Here is a 19,657-nt window from a genome sequence, read left to right as displayed (position 1 = left end):
CTGCATTACAGAAGTCTGTAGAGGACATGCGTCAACTTTTTTTTCTTTTCGTTATCTCGAGATCACGACTTATTTTTCTCGTTATCTCGAGATCACTAGTTATTTTTTTCAGCCGTCATCTTTCAAACATCATCCGGTAACCATGGAGACTCTCCAGTTGGTTGGTAATGAAACTGACTACTCGTTCAGGCTCACTATAATTTCTTCGACGGTATAGCTGCAAGTTTCTGAGCCTCCTTCTCAAATGACGAACACTAATATGACAATTGTCTAGCACCGACAGAGACACTATTATTTCCTCTTATCCATGATTCGGTGCAATATATCTTGACTTTTTCCCACAGTTTGAAGTCTAACTTTTACAAAAAAGTGCAATATAACTTTATATTACTGTACAGAGATTTTCTTATTTTATTTTATTTATTAGAATGTTTAACAGTGCTCTAATTTGTTTCAAACTTCATTCCTATTTTTATACTTCTAATGTATTGTTCTTGTCTTCGTGTCTATGTGTGATTGTTCAGTCGCAATGTGAGCAATTTCCTCCGAGACTAATAAAGTCTTCTGATTCTGATTGTGATTGGGACAGTCCACGATCGAAGTAAAATCTGATGCATTCGTCCATGAGGATAATACTAAACTTGTCGTGAGATCACGGGAAAGTGACTTGGGTTATGTCGAGATCACAAGAAAAAAATAAGTTGTGATCTGGAGAAAACGGCTTTGGTTATGTTGAGATCACGAGAAAAATAAGTTTATGCATGTCCTCTACAGACTTCCGTACTGCTTCTACACCGCACTACTGCAAAACTAATCAAGTAATCATGAATCCAAAACAGCTCTTGTGATTCTGATTAGTTTTTGTAAATTTCATTTCAATAACTTAAAAATATTTAATTATATTTTTATAATTATATTTAACTAAATACCTTTGTTTCATCTTAATGGATAATATCCTGGGCTGACACGTTGGGGCAGCTGTTGGCCGTACCGTATATCCTGTAGGACACCTCTGAGAGCAGGCGTCTCTGTAGTCATGGAAACGGCACCACACACTCCCACGAAACTCTCCTGCGTGTGTTTTTGGGAAGCACCGAGTGTTTTATTTTAAGTATTGTTTTAATAATTGAAATGATTCCCCCAGTCGACTCGCTACTGAAATACGACAATCCTGTACTGGTGAGCAGGAACACAGAAAAGAAATCATTCAAGGTAAAACTCCAGACTGAAATAAAACAGCCCCGATTGTGTTTGAAAGTATATATAATTAGGGCTTTGTTTTATGTAAAACATTTCATTTGTGCCTACTGCAATGTTGAAAAAAATGTCTTTTTAAATAAGTACAGGTAAAAGTAAAATGAAAAATCACAACATTTTATGTTTGTGTTGTGGCGAGAGGAAAAAGGCAGGAAGCAGATGTTTAGTCCCTGAAAGTGACGAATTCTGATTGCTTATGAACCCGCTACAGTGTATTGTTAAAGTCTATATAAATATATACGAAATAATTTTTAAGATCGGCCTCGTGTTGACGTTCTCCTTTTAAATAACCAACCAAGTCATAACTGGTATTGTAAGAAGGGAATAGGTAGAGGACGGTTGATGGTGATCGTACGTGCATATAGCAGAGCACAGTAGAAAATGTTACTCTACTTCATGTTTATCTTATCGACATATTTGTTTCTCAACACTATTTTATCATCTAAACATAGGTTTATTCATTTAAAATGAACAACAACGCAAAAGGCACCCAACTAAAAAACGCACACCATATAGCTAGCATCGTAGCACTTTTGCGTCATACGATTGTCAGATGAAAGAAAATAACATACAAGTGTACTCTGTATATTAAAGACCACGACTATATCATCATAATAAGCATCGTTGTATTCTGTCAGCACATACAGGGGGGAGTAGCCTATTAAGCGTCTCACTTTTCATGTGACATTTGGCCCTAAAAAGTTATTACCAAACAGGTCATGCATCATATAATCGTATCTAGCCTAAGTCAAAAGTGTGTTCATTAAAAATGGCCGACTCCCACGTTCATTTAAAAGAGCTGAGAGGAAGAGCCAGTTCGTTCGAAAAATACCCATCTCTGGTGCTGGCCTAGGAATGCGTGAAATGCCTTTACAACAAGCAAAGCTTGTTTCTGGTTATCGTTCGGACAAACTTTACGACCAAAACGTAAAGTACACTTAATGCTTCCAAACTGCTGCAGCTTTTAAATTTGCCTTTGATTAATGATGTCATGTCTCCCTTCAATATGCCAATGGTAATAAAGGCCTTTACACTGTGACTCAGGCCAGGAACTTGAAAGCAAGCCTCCAGTTGCCCGCTGTAACTGGGCCAGTGCCCCCAAAACCTAAGAGCCCCACCGCTGATTCCATCAGGCAGCAAACTGAGGAGGTTCTGGATGTCATCCTGCCCCCCAGGTACCTCCGAGTAGCCTTCAGATGCAGCGCCCAGCTACCAGCACACAGCCCGGTCAGCGCGGCCTTGTTGTCTTTGCAGGGAATGGACGGAGAATGACCAACTGTGGATCCAGCGGGTTTCCAGTGCGCCCTGCACACGCGTGGATGTCATACACCTCCAGGAGCAGCTGGATCTAAAGCTACAGCAGAGACAGGCTCGGGAGACGGGCATCTGTCCCGTCCGCAGACAGCTCTACTCCCAATGCTTTGGTACATTCTGGGTTAATTGCTGTAACAATAAAATAAAATAACCACTTAGTAGCTAAGCTCATCTCATACAGCTGTCAGGGCCCTCGAGTCTCACGCATTGACCGTGAGACACACACACTTCAACCAGTTCACATGCTCACACGCCGCACCTTGTTACTCACGCTGAGAAATAAGGGATAACGTCCATCAAAGTGTCCCATTATATAGAATTAATGGACGTGGCGCGGGCATACGGAGGGGAGTTTTCTGCCGAGTTCTTAGCTGTCCCGAATTATAGAGCATCAATAGTCATCCACCAGCCAATCAGAAAACAGCATTTGCTGTTTCCTGGCAAATTCCAAAATACGTCACATGTGATCTCACTGCAAGCACGTTATTACACACACGCAGAGAAGTGCAGACAAGGTGGAAGAGCAAGATCCGATGAATGCAGTAGGAGGGGTGCTCAAGTCACATGCTCCGCCCTTAATGTAATCTCACTCCAAACTTTTGATGAAACCCGAGAGCCCTGCATTGCTCTGCCATCCTTATCTTAGCCTATCTTCTCACGAGGCCTTGCCGTTTCATTGCAGATGAGCTGATCCGACAGGTGACCATCAACTGCGCCGAGAGGGGGCTCCTCCTGCTTCGTGTCCGGGACGAGATCCGCATGACCCTGGCTGCCTACCAAACGCTGTACGAGAGCAGTGTGGCGTTTGGCATGAGGAAGGCCTTGCAGACCGAGCAGGGCAAGTCCGATATGGAGAAGAAGGTACGGTGAGAGATGATTGTGGGTATTCTCACTGACTTCAGATGGCCTGTTGAACATGGAGAACAATAAACTGTAGGTAATAAGGAGCAGGGAAGAAAACCATCCTAGATTACAGAAGTTAATCTACAGAAGGGATTAAAGTAACTAATTCTATCTCATTTTGGGGGAGAGAAATTTATAAACCCAATTTGCATGTCAAGTCATGAAGCCATGAAATAATAACAAGAGCACTAGTTGATGGTCTGGTCTTCTGTTGGAAACGTGCAGATTGAGCAGCTGGAGAAAGAGAAGAAAGAACTGGACAGGCAGGTGAACGAGCAGAGGGCCAGATGCGAGGCCGTGGAGAAGCGGGAGGCTGAGCGGCGGCAGGCCGACGAGAAGAAGCATTCAGAGGAGATCCAGTTCCTCAAACGGGCCAACCAGCAACTTAAGGTACACAGGCACCAGGGCTAAGAGCCAGACCTCCTTCCAAAGCCTGCAAGCCACCCAGTTCTGACGACTCACCTCACACAGCTACTCAGGTTCAGTCACAGCTCCTGGATGCCCAACTAGCAGACCGAATCCATAACCTCGCATTAAACAAGGCATCATTCGCGTGCCTAGACTATGCCTAGCTGACATGCACTGGGAATGCTAGATATGTCTCTGCTTTCCATCTCGCCCTTAACAATGCAATATGGACAGACTGCTCCACTTTAGCATCGTCACAGTCACACAGTGACTCCACACGTAGATGAGTCCAGGGTCACACAGCACCTGGAGAAGATTTTGTCTCTCTGTAGTAGCTTAAATGTATTTAGATAGCAAGCGATTTTCAGGATTAGACTGAATTCCACACTCCACATGTCGTTCGCAGACGGCTGCGCACACCTGGTTCAAATACACCATCTGTGTTCTTCATTTGGCTGAAGTTCAGTCAGCTTGATAACTCTGCTGGGGCACTAACTGTCTGTTGATAACAACGTGAATTAATCAGATAAAGTTAACTGTCCACGATTGGATTTTACGAGGTACTGCTTGGTTTTTAGGAAACTTAAAAGTACAAACAAAAAAGTTACACACACAGAATGAGAACAGAACACAGGTTAGCTCTATGGTGACCAAGAGTTCATCAAAATCATTGCTTCTCTTCACCAAATTCCATGAATGCTGACACCTGTCCGCAGTGTTCCGTGTTCTCCACCTGGGTTCTACATGGTCCTCAGGTGTTTGTTCCATTTGTGTCACCTGCCCACTTTCACCTGTGTTTTTTTTCCCCCAGGTCCTGCTTGACGGACTGGTATCGCCAAAGAATTAAATTGTTCTGAAGCAATAGGTCTGTCTTTAATTCCACCAGCCACTGTTTACATTTCAAATAATTAGAACATCATACAACATTCAGTTTCCACTTCCTGTTAATAAATGAAGCATGTTTTTTTCTTCACTCACTGTTTATTTATCCCTCAGCAAAACAAATACATGACTTAGAGGGAAAAAGGGATGTTTTGGTCATGCAAAATCTATCTTCATGATTTTTTATTAGATGACTGTTTTTCTTAATGAAAAATACATAAAACACGCAACCCAGTGTCAGTAATGCTGTCATAATCGTCACTCGTTTTGCCACGCTAGTTTATAAAATTTAAAAGGTGTTTTAAAGTGCAGTTGTGAAACGGAGCTATGAGGGCCAGACTTTCAGCTGCCAAGTGGTATTGTTTTCCACGCCCCGTTCACACCTAAACCCTTTCCTTCCAAAATGGTCTCGTCATCAATCAAGGACACACGCGAGAAGCCATTAAAAGTGTTTTATTTTACAGGGCATGCAGCCACGGGGTCAGCGCCGGCCCCGCTTGCTCTGCTCGGGCCCACCAGAGGGGGCCCTCTTTTTGTTCTTGTTCTTGATGTTGTGCGTTTCGTAATAACGCACCCCCACCTTCTTCACCTTCTGTGCTCGTTCCCGTCTCCTCCGCTGTACGGGGGCAACACGAGAGTGAGTGAGTGTGGGTTCCCTGCACCCGGGATGACGTCAGCGAAACCCTACAGTGTGTCACATGGTTGGGGGGGGTCGGTACCTCTTTGCACGTCAGCCTGCCACCACGTCCCGTCACACTCTGGCCATCGTCTTCCTCGGCCTTCCTCTTTCTGCTGGTCTGTATCTCAGCTGTGGGCCCAGAGAGAGTGAGACAGAGAATATCAGGCAGGGTATCTGGCCCTGTGCAGATGTCCCACAAGAAGGCCACTTTGACAGAATTACATATTTCAAAACTTCTAAAAAAAAAAATAAAAAAAAATAAAAAATGTTCCAAACGTGAAAGTTGTGGCAAGTCACCAAATCATTCCAGAGGTGTAAACTTCACATTCCAGATTGGAACCTGGAAACCGACTCATGTTTGCCCAGAAATGCCAGGATCAACTATTCATAAAAAGGGGGGGGGAATCAAAATGTTAAGAAAAACACGATGGGACAGCTTATGGGGAATTAAGAGGGACATCAGCGCCATGGGTCCAACCTACACAGACTGTGTCAAATAGCGCAGCTGCTTTTCTACTTCTGGGTGACACTGTGACCAGACGGAAAGTTCTGGAATGTCAAGAGCCTACCAACACCATGCGGCTCACCGCTACGTGGCGTCAGGCACGGGACACTGTGTTTCTGACTTTGATTTAAAATTAAAAATAGAAGGATGGATTTTTTGTTTGATATATTGGGGAAGATGTGCAGGATAGAGAGATCTTTCTGGGGCAAATTTCACACAAATCCACACAAGGCAGCGGCAGCCTTTAAACTCAGCTCTCGTTATTTTTCTTAGTTCAACACCCAAAAATAAAACTGTACAAAAAAAATAAAATAAAATAGCTGGATCCAGGCAAAGAAATTCACCACGCAGTGTAATCTGGACCCTCTTTTTATATCTGGCATTAGATTTGAGTAGGAATCAGTTTTCAGGGTCTATTTTTATTTTTTGGCTTTTTAGAATTAAAATTCATTGCAGGGCTCTGAAGATTTACTGACCCCCGCTCAGTGTCCCGCCTGAACATTTATAACCACACAAATCCACAATAACCCACAAAAAAAATAAAAAATCAAGCTTGGTTATTATGCTTATAAAGGTAACATCGGATGGTCTTTTTGCAAAATCCTAATTTTTTAAACTTTTCCAGATGTTTTATGACAATAAGTTTTGAAAATCTGTTTTAAAGGCTTTCAAGGATCTGTAGGAATCCTGAGAGTGTCACCTGCCTTTCAGAAACATGCCCATTTACACAACAAGGACCAGAACTTTGGCCCATCAGAACTCATGGTTCCGCTGATTCTCATGGAAACCGCATTAAGCTCTGACGCGAGACTCGCCTTTCGCCGACGGCTGCCTTTCCGTTTGCGTGTACAGCCTCTCCGTCAGTGACTTTGGAATCCTGTAATAACAGAAAGTTACTTCACGTGTCACTTTATTACTCACCACTTAACTTCGATTAAAGAACTTTAAAAATTGCTCTGAAGTCTATTCAAAATGGAAAAGAAAAAAAAAAAGAAAAAAAATCACAAAACAAGCAATAAAGTATATGTTTTCAGCTCAGAAGATCTCTGCCATGCGTGGAATATGCCTATTACGAGACCGTTTGGGACAGGGGGACACACCGGATAGCTGAGAACCTCTTGCACTTGGCCCGGCTCAGGAACTGTTTGTACTTGGCGATCTTCTGGTCCAGCTCTTTGACCACTTGCCGTGAGTCCTTGACCTCAGCCTTGGCTGGGGCAGCTTTCGGCTCCTCTGCCTTCTCACTCTCGTCCTCACCATCCTCACTCTCTTCGCCCCCATCTGGTCCGTCACTCCCCACATCTTCCTCTTCTGACTGCTCTTCCTCCTCATCCGAGAAGTCCGACACCTCCACGGGCACCAGGTCCTCCTCTGTGAACTCTGGGCCTACGTTGATCTTCCCGAAGTTCTGCCTGACGTTGGTCAGGAGTTTCGGCACCTGCTCACTTGAGTCAGTCTGGTCCAGACCCTCCGTCACCAAATCGGGGGTCACCTCCTGCGAGTCCCCGTCACTGATCATCTCTCCTACTTTCCCCAATCTTTCCTGACGCTAAAGAGGAAAAAATGGTTTAGGAAAGACCCACTCAAAGATTATCCTTAAGAATAATTTATTTACCAACTTTTAGTACCACTTTATGGACAGTAGGGGGCAGGATAACTACGACTGGAGCCAAAGAGCAGATTTCAAAGGAGGAGTGTTATGCAACGCAGACTGCATAGTGACGGCAAATGAGGGCGGCCCCCACCTCCTCCTCCGTCTCCGTGAGGGGGGGCTTCACAAAGAACGGGATGCGACCTCTCTGCCAGTCGTTCAACACCATTTTGGACACCGTAGGCAGATCTGGGTCACCCCCCTGGCACACATGGAGAGAGACTGTCAAACATCACACAGGACCGATTTCACGCCTCAGACTGGGCTTTCCATTACTGACCCCAGTTCCTTCCCAGGATGGGGTGGCAGGATTCACATTGCCCCCCCCCGGTTTACGGAGTGAGGCCCTGGACTCCGCGGGGGACAAACCTTTAGGAGTTTCCCGGTGCGAAGTGCCAGCTTTTCCAGGAAGTCCTCAGCTGACGTCCAGCAAGGGACTCGATACGTTTTCTGGATATACTCCGGTTTCGCCCGCTCCAATACAGCCCCAATATGCTCCTCTGGGTTCTTGATCTTCTCCACTTGCACCTGCAGGACAAATGTTTGCATTGGAACCAATCAGAGGAAAACGAAATCGTTCAATGCCATCATAGATACTACCCACAGGGACACAAAATATTTATTACGTCTGTGCATACACTGGAAATTTTCTTATGCTCATAAATATTATATTGTATATGGACGCAGTTTTTAGAGTGTCAAACACACTCTGTCTGCATAAGGGAACCCACCACTCCTTTGAGTACGATGTCCGTTTCACTGTCCTCTGACGGATACACGACGCCGGGACAGTCGATCAGAAATATACGTCGCATCAGCGTGATGTACTGCCACACCTGGGAGAAGAGAGCGTGATGATGGGCAGGTAGGGGGCAGGAAGGGGGCAGGAAGGGACAGCACCAGGCACCAGGAGCTGGTTTCAAAAACCTCACACACTTCCCTCATTTAAGAAGACGGCAAAACAGCCACTCTGCTTGTGTCCCAAGCCCATGAGTACAGAAAGGCAGAGAAAGCCGTTTATTTTCAATGGCAGGGAGTGGCCCACATCGACTGAAAGCAGGTTAAAAATGGAAAAAGGGGTACGAAATATAAAAAATAAATAATTTGAAAAAAAGAAGGGAAAAAGCCACAAGATGTCAGTATGAACAGCGAAAACGACACCATCCCAAAAACAGCAACTGTTCTAAATCAGGTTTTGGGTTCTTTAATCACACCCTCGCCAACCTTTAAAAAAATCATTAGTCACATGGCTGTTTATATAACGTCTCTTTTATTTGCAAGGCAGGAAATGACTTGAAATGTGGGGGGAAAAAAAAGACCTCAATTCGCGAAAATACACATAGGACGTCCGTTTAAAAAAAAAAAAAATCCATCACAAAAAAATAATAATTAAGAGCATTAGCAGGGGAGGTAAAATGGCGTCGGACAGACGGATGGTCTGCCAAATGACCTCAGGGGACCTTTGGGTTAATGACCCAGCTAAGCATTCGGTCACGAGCAAAGTAAACCAAGCTCTCACTCTCGCAACACGCCGAAGTGATCATGAGTCCGACAAAGACCACCTTCCTCATTTTCATCATTATTCATGAGCTTTCAAACACACACTTTTGCCCCTTTTCCCAAAAAATATATACAACTTCATAACTCCTGAGCTTAAGTATACAAGGACTTAAAACACGAGCTGAAGGAGTATTATTTTCCTTTGTTGTCTCGCTTTCCAGAGGGAGGTTCCTGAACAAAGGCCTAATGGATCTTTCCTCCCACTGCAAATAGAAATGTTCTGCTGCTGACAGGCAAAACCATCTGGCTTGTCAGACCGAGATAAATGGGCATATTTAAGATGGTAAGTGCTACAGGATGATTCTCGCGAAATGCCAGGTAGATCATATGGAGAGCATCTGAGATCAGCCTTCACCCGTCATCATCCAGCGCGATGATTTATAAAGGGACAGCGTTCACGCACATGTGGAACGGCGGACAGCAGCCTCTGCTAGACAACCTACAACCTGTGATCAAAAAGGAGCGCGGGGATTCATGCTACGGAGGATGACATGCTTGATGAGACAATTCTAAGAGCTCGGTTCTCCTAGAACCGTATCCCATGGCAAACATGAGCTTTTAGGCAAATGTAGAGAAAGAGCCTTTGGATAAGCAGTAATATTTATAGTAGTGAGCACATCCATGGATCCGAACTTAGTGGTTCCAGGTGAAGACTTAATGGCCAGGTCATCAATGCATGTGGATCTCTGTCCAAAACGACTTTATGAAGCTTCATTGCGGATGAGAGGACGGAGAGCACCTTCTCGACGACATACCCTCAGGCTGTCCAAACGGAACGAGGGCTCTTATGGCCAACGCACACATTACAGACTTTATACCATGCCACAACTTCATTTACAACTAGACACCCTTACCCTCTATTTTTGTCTTATTTTACAATCTTGTGTTATTTTTATTATCTTAATTTTATTTATTACATTTTTCCTTTCAAGCACAATGCTGGAAGCAGGTGGGAAAAGCATTTCACTGCGCAGATGTACGGCATACATGTGGGAAACAAATGTACCTTCTACCAAATATAAACGGCTTAAAAATGTTTTGCCAAATTCCTAAAACTTCTGATGAGAAGCACTAATTTGCAGTCATGTGACAGGAAGGGGCGGGGTTTTCGGGATCCGTGGCCCGGCCTCACCTTGGTCTCCCCGGCGAGGGGTGCCACGTTGCAGACCTTCTTGGAGCGCAGCGTGTTGATGATGGAGCTCTTGCCCACATTGGGGTACCCAATGAATCCCACGCTGATCTGCTTCTTATCTGAGTGGAGCTGCAGAGATGAAAGCCCAAGAATACTCATGACTAAAACTCAGCTCGCCTCCATCCACCTCACCCCCAAAAGCCTGAAAAGCTCCAAACTGGACCCAATCTTCCAAAAATGGCTCAAATGCTCAAAGCACAGAAGGCTAAAAACTGCACACATTAAATACTCAGGTCTCCAACAGATCTGCAGATTAGGTTTAATACTGTGCTAATCCACAAAACCACATAAAGAAAACCCACTTTTTTTATATATCCCCCAACATCATGAATTTTAGTCTGAAGCATCACAAATCGACATTCAATTTTTTCAAGACTAGTAACCATCCCATTTATTATATTATCACACCCATTCCGAAAATTGAAATTCCTTTAATCTGTAACACCTGGCTATCGAGCCAATCGATAGGCATGGAAAACCTGGTATGTTCTTAACCTGTTTTTGCCAATACTAATATCTTAAGCAATTTGCGCTGATCTTTCGTTGATCTTTGCGCATTTATGCATCCCCACAACCTGGTAACTCTGCACATAACTATGCAGCTATGTGCTTTTGAAGCTGATGGGCCAAGTCTCTGTTACATCCAGGGGGTGCATCTGTATCTCCCGAGAAAGAAACGGCATGGAAGCAGGAGAGGGAGAGACACTTTAACTGCACGCAGGTAGAAAACATCTAAAGGTCAATCGTAAATACTACGTCTGAGCAGGGTCGTCTCATTTTTATGACTGACGTTTCCAAGACAACACATCCAAAGGCCACTCCGCCTCTTTAAAGACTGGCTGCTCCCAGATTTACAGCGCTTTCATACTGCTTTCGGTATTTCTTGTGCTCTCATTTCTTGAGACTACATGTCAGCTGTATAACTATCAAAGAAATTTATGCTTTTATACTGACTAAACCCCCCCCCCCATTTTTCTTTGAAAGCTTGGTCCAAGTGGTGCCGAGAACACTTCAGTGATGCACGAAGGAGTCAAGTGCCAAGGCCAGGCAGCGCAGCTAGAACTTGGGTAGGGCAGGCCCGCTCCAATCCTCAACCTCAGCCTTGGTGCCACCTAAACGAGTGGAGAGGGTACAAGTTGGCTGCATCGGTTGCCACTGTCCTGGCTCCTCCTCGATCGAGCTGCATGGTTCACTTAAACAATTAGAGGGGCCCCACCCCCCAGGGAGGAGGAGTACCCAGAAGAACCACAATGCAGCTGTGAAGAACAGGAGGAAGTCCAAGGCATCATGGGAGCTCTCTGTCACCCAGGCATCGCCACAAGATTTACAAATGTTGCCACAAACAGGCCTCAGTTCTCATCTGCAACTCCAGAGCCATGTCACATCTTCAGCAGGGGCTGCCCACGATCTACCCGTTTGCCCTACCCAGGTTCCGTGGCTCCCACCTGGTCTGCATGCATCCGGTCCCAATTAGACGCATGCCTCCTTTCAATAACAGATGCGGCAAGAACATAAAGGAAAAAATCCCTCTCGGGCCGAGCCAGAACATTCTATCGTGTTTCCGAGCGTTGCTGTATCGCCCATCCTCAGAGTCAAGTGGTTTAAGCAGACGTTTCGAAATCTCGGACCTTCTCCCAGAGCCAAAGACTTCTCACCAAATTCCCAACAATGTTTTCATGTGCAGACCAAACAACAGGGTCTTCTGTATCCAAATATGTGAATATGTGCTAGCTAGCAGCAATCATTAGGTCAGGTGACCCAAATGGGCTATATTCTGCTCCACGTTTGTGGATGGAGAATCATTCCTTACCTTTCCAAACTGTCGCAAGAGCTGGATGAGGGACCCCTTTCCGAAGGAGTTGGTGAGACTGGCGTGGAAAGCCAGGGTGGGGAACTCCTGGGATAGTATGGCCACCCACCGTTTCTGCAGGAACCCACACAAATGGGGACAATCAAGAGCCATGTTTTGGACCATTGCTGGAACCCTTCTGATGCTAAACGTATAAGGTTTCAATGTTACTCATCATTGTGGTCCATCTATATTCTGCTTTAGCACTGTGAAAACCTTTGAAGAAGACCTGCCAGGTGGACCCGTAACAGCTTGAAGAGACTTAAAATAAGATATCCTGACGATAAAAAACCAGTTAATCTGGACGGACTTCACCCCTTCAAAACTACATACATTTTCCAGTTATTAAAAAACAGCAGGGATTTCTCCCATAGCGTGGCACCCCACCTAGAAAAGCTCATTCATATGAAAACACCAGACAGTTTCTTTTGCGCGAGAGCCCATGGCCCACAGCTTATATAGAACCAACATAAGACACTATTTGTGTGTTATTTTTGCACCAGCCCAGTGACACTCAAAGACAACCGCATGAACACCCATGTCAGGAGATGGTCTAGAATCAGCAAGGTTCTGAGAAACACTTCAGTGGATAACCGCCTTTTGCAGGCTTCCACCTCAACTCTAGGTCTCCAGCTCCTGGAGAAAAACTATGAGAGCTGCTCCTCATGGAAACCAGGCAGTCAGCATTGAAGGGGCCGCAAAGGTGACATACCGTTACCCAGGTGGGGATGAGGTCACATTTGTTGAGCACGAAGATTAGGTGCTTCCAGGGCTTCTCCTTCTTCATGTAGGTCTCGATGCTCTGGGACCTGGTGCCCATTGGGTCCCGAGCGTCCAGCACCTGGATAATCACGTCTGAAGAATCTATCACCTGCAGACAGCCCAGAGGAAGCGATGTTGGAGACCTTGAGTAACAAGAACATTTGTTTCTATCTGCCATCATGCAAAGAAGCCAACAAAGATCAGTCATAATAAGGTTGAAGATTAGGTCTGGAAATCTTGAAGTCACACCATCCATCAGGCCAATACAACAACCCTGTCCTCGGGGGCCCCACAAACAGTCCACATTTCTGCTCCCTCCCAGCAGAGGAAAAAGGTGGACTTTCTGTGGGTCCCTGAAGACTAGGCTGGGAAACACTGACCTACTGAAAGCGAGTCCTCTTCCTCTACAGCATGGCACAGAGCATCAGAGACGAAGGGAAATGTACCTTGTAGAGTTCACCCCATATCCTCTTGGACTGGCCCTTCTTGAAAATCTCCTCACGTGCCTCATTCCTGTTTAGAAGACGACATTATACTACATCATCGGCTTGTGAAAGCTTTCTTGTCAAAGTTTTTTTTCTTCATCTTGTTTCATCGGAGGTCTGAGGGCTACACTTTTATTATGATGATAAATAAAGACCACACACAGCCAGAGAGCAGCATATCTTCACCAGCACATCCACCTGACACTGCCAGCCCACCTGACTCCGGTGTCCTCCGTGACGAGGTCCCGGTCCTTTTCGGCACAGTAGCCGAGAGCCTCGGCCTCTGCCTTCTCGGCCAGGTCCTTCACATCACCCACGCTCAGGCTGGGCCTCTTCCGCTGTGCTTTAGGCCCGAACGTCGTCTCGAACGTCTCCGTGTCCAGGATGTGCACCTTGGTACTCTGCCGCCGAGAATGAAAATGAGGAGGAAACCCCAAGTGTCAGTACCGGTCTGGTCCAGAAAGCCCCCGAACCAGAGTGGAGAGCAAAATCGACCGGTAGAGACTGGTCGCGTCACCCAGGCACGCCACGGGGTGGCGCTGTGGAGGCCGCGTGTCTGACATCCATTAGCCGCTCTCGATTAAAATGGGGCACGAGACCCCAGTGATCGAGCCGGGAATAAGCCGCGGGACCAAAGTGGGGTGGGCTGGGGTGTGGGCGTGTGGGGGCATGGGCGCATTTGCGCAGATTTACGGCGCCCCGCTGCTGGATTAACAAGCACGGCTTTGGACGCCGTAAAAATAATGTCTCTCAAGAACCAGAAATAACTCAAAAATCGCCGGTTTGGAGCGGCCGCAGCTGGAGCAAATCCCCTCATGGCGGGGAACAGCAAGCGGGGAAGTTAGACTGGGGGGTGGGGCTAGCGCGGTTTTAATGATTTGGAGTGTCCAGGTCTAAACCCATTAAAGTATATAGCCGGCATTATGACAAACTGTCTGTAGCACTAGGCACGAGAAGGGGATGCCCTCCCAAGCGAAAACGAACCAAGAAGCAGAGGCAAACCGCGGCTGCCCATGCAAACCCCAGCGAGAGCGAACAGACGGCCTTGCCCAGGCCAGCCGGATGAAGATGGTTAAACTGCCCTGCACTGACAAGGCTGCCACGCATGCGTTGCAACATGCTTAATGAGTAAACTATTTACAGATCTTGTCAAAAGCAATAACACTTATGTTTTCAGGCCGTGGGACAGTCTGCAAGGAGGTTCTGGGAACAGTTTTGTACTTAGAACGAAAAAAAAAAAAAAAGATACTGGCCCACCTGTTTCTACAACTCACCTCCCGTTCGACTTTTACACTTTATTTTAGAATTAAGTAAACTAGTGAATTAGTGCTTATTCCCAAATTCCACTTCCCCTTAAGTATGAAGTGCATTTAAATCGGCATCCCTGCCCCACACGGGAATCCTCAGAACAGCATCCCAGAGCTGAGAGTGAGGACAAAGATAATCTCAGCAAACTGCATGAAGCCCTTTCTTCATCTGTACCAAGTCTTCCTCAGCCCTCCAAGTGGTAGACACAACAGTGGCACTAACTCTGACCATCCCCACACTCTGCCTCGGTCATTCCTTGAATGCCAGTGCCCATCCCTCTACAGACAAGGACCCCGATGACCAACAGGCAGGCCGGCCACCCCTGACATGTGAGGTTAAGTGGACCAATCCTTTCTCAGTCCCCCTCTGATCCACACGCCAAAAGGTGGCACCTGGGTCAAGACTTGGAATGACCCAAATTTGCCACAGATGACCTACACATGCTCTTCTCATCTATGCACTTAAAAAAACCCACTGAATTACGGTCTTCGTAACAGAGGAGGGCAGGGGTCCCGACGACTCGGTTTAAGAAGGGAATGTCAGAATAACGTAAACAGAGACACACCTTTGGAAACGGGACTGAACCGCTGCCAACGCCGAGGGAGACCTACAAAGCTGTAATTTTCACGTCGTTTCCTCGGACAGATTACCGCCCCACGACGATTTATAACCAATTAAAAGTGAATTAATAACACTAATCTGGATAAGCTGAGACCCTGTTGGCAGGGGGCGCGGGCCCCAATGAGCCTTAACGTCTATAAACAAAAAGGAAGAGAGAGAGAACAAAGGAATGAAAAGGAAAGTGAAAAACGCAAAAGAAGGGTCATCCATCCATCTCTCGGGAAGCCCTGCGAGGTCTCTCGCGCATGTGGAACAGTTTAGAGGAGGATAAAAAACAAGGCAAGCACGAGCAAGTCAACAATGCGTCCTGAGGAGTACAAGGCGAATAGAACGCTCGAGTGCCGCTGCGTTTGTTTTTCTCGGTCTCCCTCCCCCTCTCTTATTTTCTACAACTGACGCATGCCAACGTGCTCAAACACACCAACCACAGCCAAGTTCTCCCAAAACATATGGTTCTCTTTTCCCCCCACCATCCTAAAGCAGTAAAATAAAAATATAACCAAGAACAAGTGGATTTCTCACGCTACCTGCCCTCCCTCCCTATAATCACAACAAATCATGAACTCATAGACCTTCAAACTCCCCAGAGACCCGGCGGATCTGTAGGACCCACAGCAGCTCTGGACTTTGCCCCTGTGCAGCTTCACTGGTCACCGGTGTTGGTGTATCTGGGAGCCACTGCTTGCAGTGAGTCTGAAAGCTTGAAGAACATTTCCAAACTAGATGTTCTACAGAAATTTCCCTCCTAGAGGGCATTAAAGCCCAGAAAGAGGGTTGGCATTTGCTAACAAGGAAGCATAAGAGAGTTCGCTCCTCTTCAGTCAGGATGTAGAAAGCAATCTGATGAGCATTAGAGGTGGGAAGAGGCTCAGAGACAATGTGTGTTTGCTGGGCAAGCTGAGTAGAGCTTGCAGTCAAATGTAAATGAGATGCTAAGAGCAGAGGTCAAATGAACCAACTTTAAAATGCCATCTCTTCAACTCACATGGGCCTTGACCCGGTCATACAGGAGAGACATGGGCAGCTTGCTCTGCCTCATCACCACCCGATAGGGGTCCTTCTGCACTGCTCCCATCTCCTCCTGGAACATCTGCAGCGATGACTGCTTGATGACACGAGTGTTGGCTACAGAGACAGAGGAGATGCATTTAGTGGGGCGAGATCATTAGATGACAGAGTGAGAACTTATTAGACATGAAAAGGGTTGGGGGAGAAGTCAGGAATGGAAAACCCACTGATCACCTCACCTTTATTGTGTCATTATTTCAGGGACAAAAACAATTTCACTCAACTTCAGGGGCCAATAGTATCATATCCACCGGGAACACAGAGTGACATTTCTGACAACCAGCAGTCACCTGACAGTATGTGGGACAATCATGGCCTAGTGGGACAGGAATATGAACCTCTCCACTTTCCAAAGAATTCGATGTCAGGCATTTAGTTCAATCGGTTTTATTTATCAGCCGACTGGTGGGAAGCCTTTTTGCCTGGCAGGACAATCCATGATCATCGACAACAGTCATACTTGGGGAACCTCAAAATACTTTTTAGTTCCCTCAAGGTGTCAAGCTGCTCTGAAGCTACGGGCCAATAAGGACAAAGGCAGAGACAAGCAACCTTCCATTTGTGGGCACTGTGGACATTTTATTTCTACATGACCCAACTAAAACACGAGAGCCATTTATCTCCACAACGTCACATTATGATGATGGAACTTTAGGCCCACCATATGCCTCAGCAGGTCAAGACACTGTGACTGTGATGAGAAGGTTGCTGGTTCAAATCCCAGGCAGCAGAGTGGTTTCACCGTTGGGACCTTGATCGAGGTCCTTGCTCCAGTGACTGTATGACCCTGCTTTCTTTACCGTATAAGGTAATAAATGCTATTATTACTCGTCTGAGCAGCATCCTCTACATTTTAATTCCAGTAAGATTATAGTTCTTATAGTTATTATTAGCATTTACAGCCTCTTGCAAGAAGTAAGCAGGTCTCAAATGCAGACACTCACCAAACCATTTTATGTTGGGCTCCACTCGCGCCACAGTGCCAGGTGAAACTGTGGACTGGAACTGCAGTGGTCTGATCACCTTCCCCCTGTTGTTGCTGTTAGTGGTGAGAGCACAATAGGTGAAATCCTCACACAGAAAGCCTCCACGCCACCTCATCTAATGACTTCTGGCCAGCATCTATACATCTGTCCAGACGTGACAGCAGGTTTGAAATCTCTTTAATGTTAAACTGCTTTCCACTGAGCAATTGCGGCATTATAAGACACTGTGCAGTGGAAGCCTTGTCAAACAACAGCCTGGATGGAGAGGATATTTTTGTACGGCTTGCAGACCATGTGACAGTCGACACTTACCAGCGCTGTTTCTGTCTGTACATGTTCAAACGTTTTATTGTTGCCCGGTCCCTCATGTTGCTTCCTCCAGAACCCTTCAGTCGATCTTAAATATATGCATCAAAGAAACAAATTAACCTTCCAGCCGGTGTTTCTACTCGCTAAGGTCGATATGGACGTTAAGTTGACATTCGTAGTGTGTATCAGGATACTTCTGTTTACTGAGAGCACAACAGACTTCATTTTTTCCACCGGCTGGCTGACTTAATGTCGAAGTGTGCTTGGTTACAATCGCACTCAAATCAGATCAACAGAAGTCAACTGCGGGGTGGAAAATGTTTTGCACGTACTCGCGTCAAACTGTTTAGGGAACGAAGCAATAACTACACTTAATTTACTGCTTTTCCCCAACCTAATTGTCAAACATCGGGCAGAAGGATGTACAGAACAGGTAAGGAGCCGAAAACTTAGAGATCAGATACCAATTTCACTTGAACCCGAGATAACATGGAATATGTACTCGAGTCGTATAAAGTTTACAATCCAGCCTTTTTACAGAGCAAACGATATTTTGAGTAAATGTAGCGTTGCATATGGCAGTTCTGGAAATTGCAGAAAAGCGTTTCTCAGTAGCAGTCAGATAAAAACGATATCGTAAACAGACCACTAGCACATCTATCTTACCTGGGTTCGAGCTGGAGGACGAGGGGTTTATTGTGCTTTTCCCCTTAAACCGCGGCTTCACCATTTTGTCAGGTCTTGATCCGCAACTCGCGATGAGAATTTCAAGAACTAAAGTTATTTACTCCACCCGATCTTCTACTCTTCAGCTCTGTCACCAGCCACGTGCAATTGCCGGAAGCGGAGCGGTGCTGAATGGAAGTACGTCATCAAAAGTCGACAGTTCATCCAAAGGCGGTAGCGGTTTGTTGAGTAAAACCTTGAGTGGTGTGGTGTTGCAAGATTGTTGTTTTATAGTGGATGTAGAGTCTTTTTTAGAAAGTAAAACCTGTTACAGTGGCTTAACCACGTATAGACAAACTTTGCGTATGACATATGGGTAGTTTACTTTTTGAGGTAATTTGTTAACTTACATCCCGTATTCGGCAAATCTCTGAGGTGCTGAAAAGAACGAAAGGCTGATTCATTAACAAGGTCAGGGAAATCAAATTTCTAAAGTAAATTGGTAAATATTTCTGTTGACTGGCACTTCTGAGTAGCGAGAAAAAAAAGACGTGTGTGAAATCTGTAAAATCATATTAAATTTTGGTCGACCAATTTAATGCAGTGCTTGTGTTACTGCTGTAGTCGTTAATCGCAGTGAATACCCAGAGGCACTTCTCAGCAATTCTCGTTTGTGCATTAAAGTCTTACTGAAATGTCCAGTTCCTTAACCACTGTACAATCTACTGAACTGAAAACGAAAGGAGAGGGTCTCTTACACAACCAACATGTATTGTCAATTATTTTAGAAGTGGTTGCATATTAATTAATACTTTTATATGAAATGTACTACTTTAATTTTTTTAAATTTTTTGGTAATTGTTAAATCCAAAGGTATCCAGTTCTAGTCTTTTTCATTAATGCCAAGAGCATAAGCAAGTTAATTAATTTATATCCCATGTGGCCATATTTTAGACCTTTCGTTGAACTTGTTCATTAATTAGCAGCCTGACACCCCAGGTTTACAGTATGCTAGCATTGCTAGACAAGACTGAGCTCTGCATTAGATTTTCCATCCTCCCATTTTCCATAGCTGCATATCCAGCACAGGGAGGCAGTAGCCTGGAGCCTGTCCCAGGCAGCACAGGGAGGCAGTAGCCTGGAGCCTGTCCCAGGCAGCACAGGGAGGCGGTCGGTAGCCTGGAGCCTGTCTCAGGCAGCACAGGGAGGCGGTTGGTAGCCTGGAGCCTGCCCCAGGCAGCACAGGGCACAT

The 19,657-nt window shown here is 45.6% G+C and overlaps 2 protein-coding genes across 2 annotated transcripts; one reads left to right on the top strand and one right to left on the bottom strand.

Moving 5' to 3' along the window:
- The first annotated feature begins 132 nt into the window (after positions 1 to 132).
- Positions 133 to 4,855, top strand: dnali1 (dynein, axonemal, light intermediate chain 1). Its single transcript, XM_023821220.2, has 6 exons — positions 133 to 1,212; positions 2,302 to 2,432; positions 2,512 to 2,681; positions 3,254 to 3,432; positions 3,700 to 3,864; positions 4,694 to 4,855. Exons 1-6 carry the CDS (start codon positions 1,132 to 1,134, stop codon positions 4,727 to 4,729), a joined length of 762 nt encoding a protein of 253 aa, XP_023676988.2. The 5' UTR covers positions 133 to 1,131; the 3' UTR covers positions 4,730 to 4,855.
- Positions 4,856 to 5,201: 346 nt separating this feature from the next.
- On the bottom strand, positions 5,202 to 18,610 carry gnl2 (G protein nucleolar 2). Its single transcript, XM_023821218.2, has 16 exons — positions 18,406 to 18,610; positions 17,743 to 17,827; positions 17,389 to 17,483; positions 16,362 to 16,501; positions 13,664 to 13,848; positions 13,409 to 13,475; positions 12,913 to 13,071; positions 12,162 to 12,275; positions 10,292 to 10,420; positions 8,331 to 8,435; positions 7,969 to 8,127; positions 7,694 to 7,801; positions 7,049 to 7,497; positions 6,764 to 6,825; positions 5,484 to 5,572; positions 5,202 to 5,380 (listed from the first exon to the last, which is right to left on the bottom strand). The coding sequence occupies exons 1-16, from the start codon at positions 18,467 to 18,469 to the stop codon at positions 5,246 to 5,248; spliced, it is 2,145 nt and encodes a 714-aa protein (XP_023676986.2). The 5' UTR covers positions 18,470 to 18,610; the 3' UTR covers positions 5,202 to 5,245.
- Positions 18,611 to 19,657: the final 1,047 nt, after the last annotated feature.

The sequence above is a fragment of the Paramormyrops kingsleyae genome, chromosome 9, assembly GCF_048594095.1.
Source record: "Paramormyrops kingsleyae isolate MSU_618 chromosome 9, PKINGS_0.4, whole genome shotgun sequence".
Lineage (NCBI taxonomy): Eukaryota > Metazoa > Chordata > Actinopteri > Osteoglossiformes > Mormyridae > Paramormyrops > Paramormyrops kingsleyae.
Note: the sequence above shows the minus strand (reverse complement) of the source record. Positions and strands in the feature narration are given on the sequence as shown.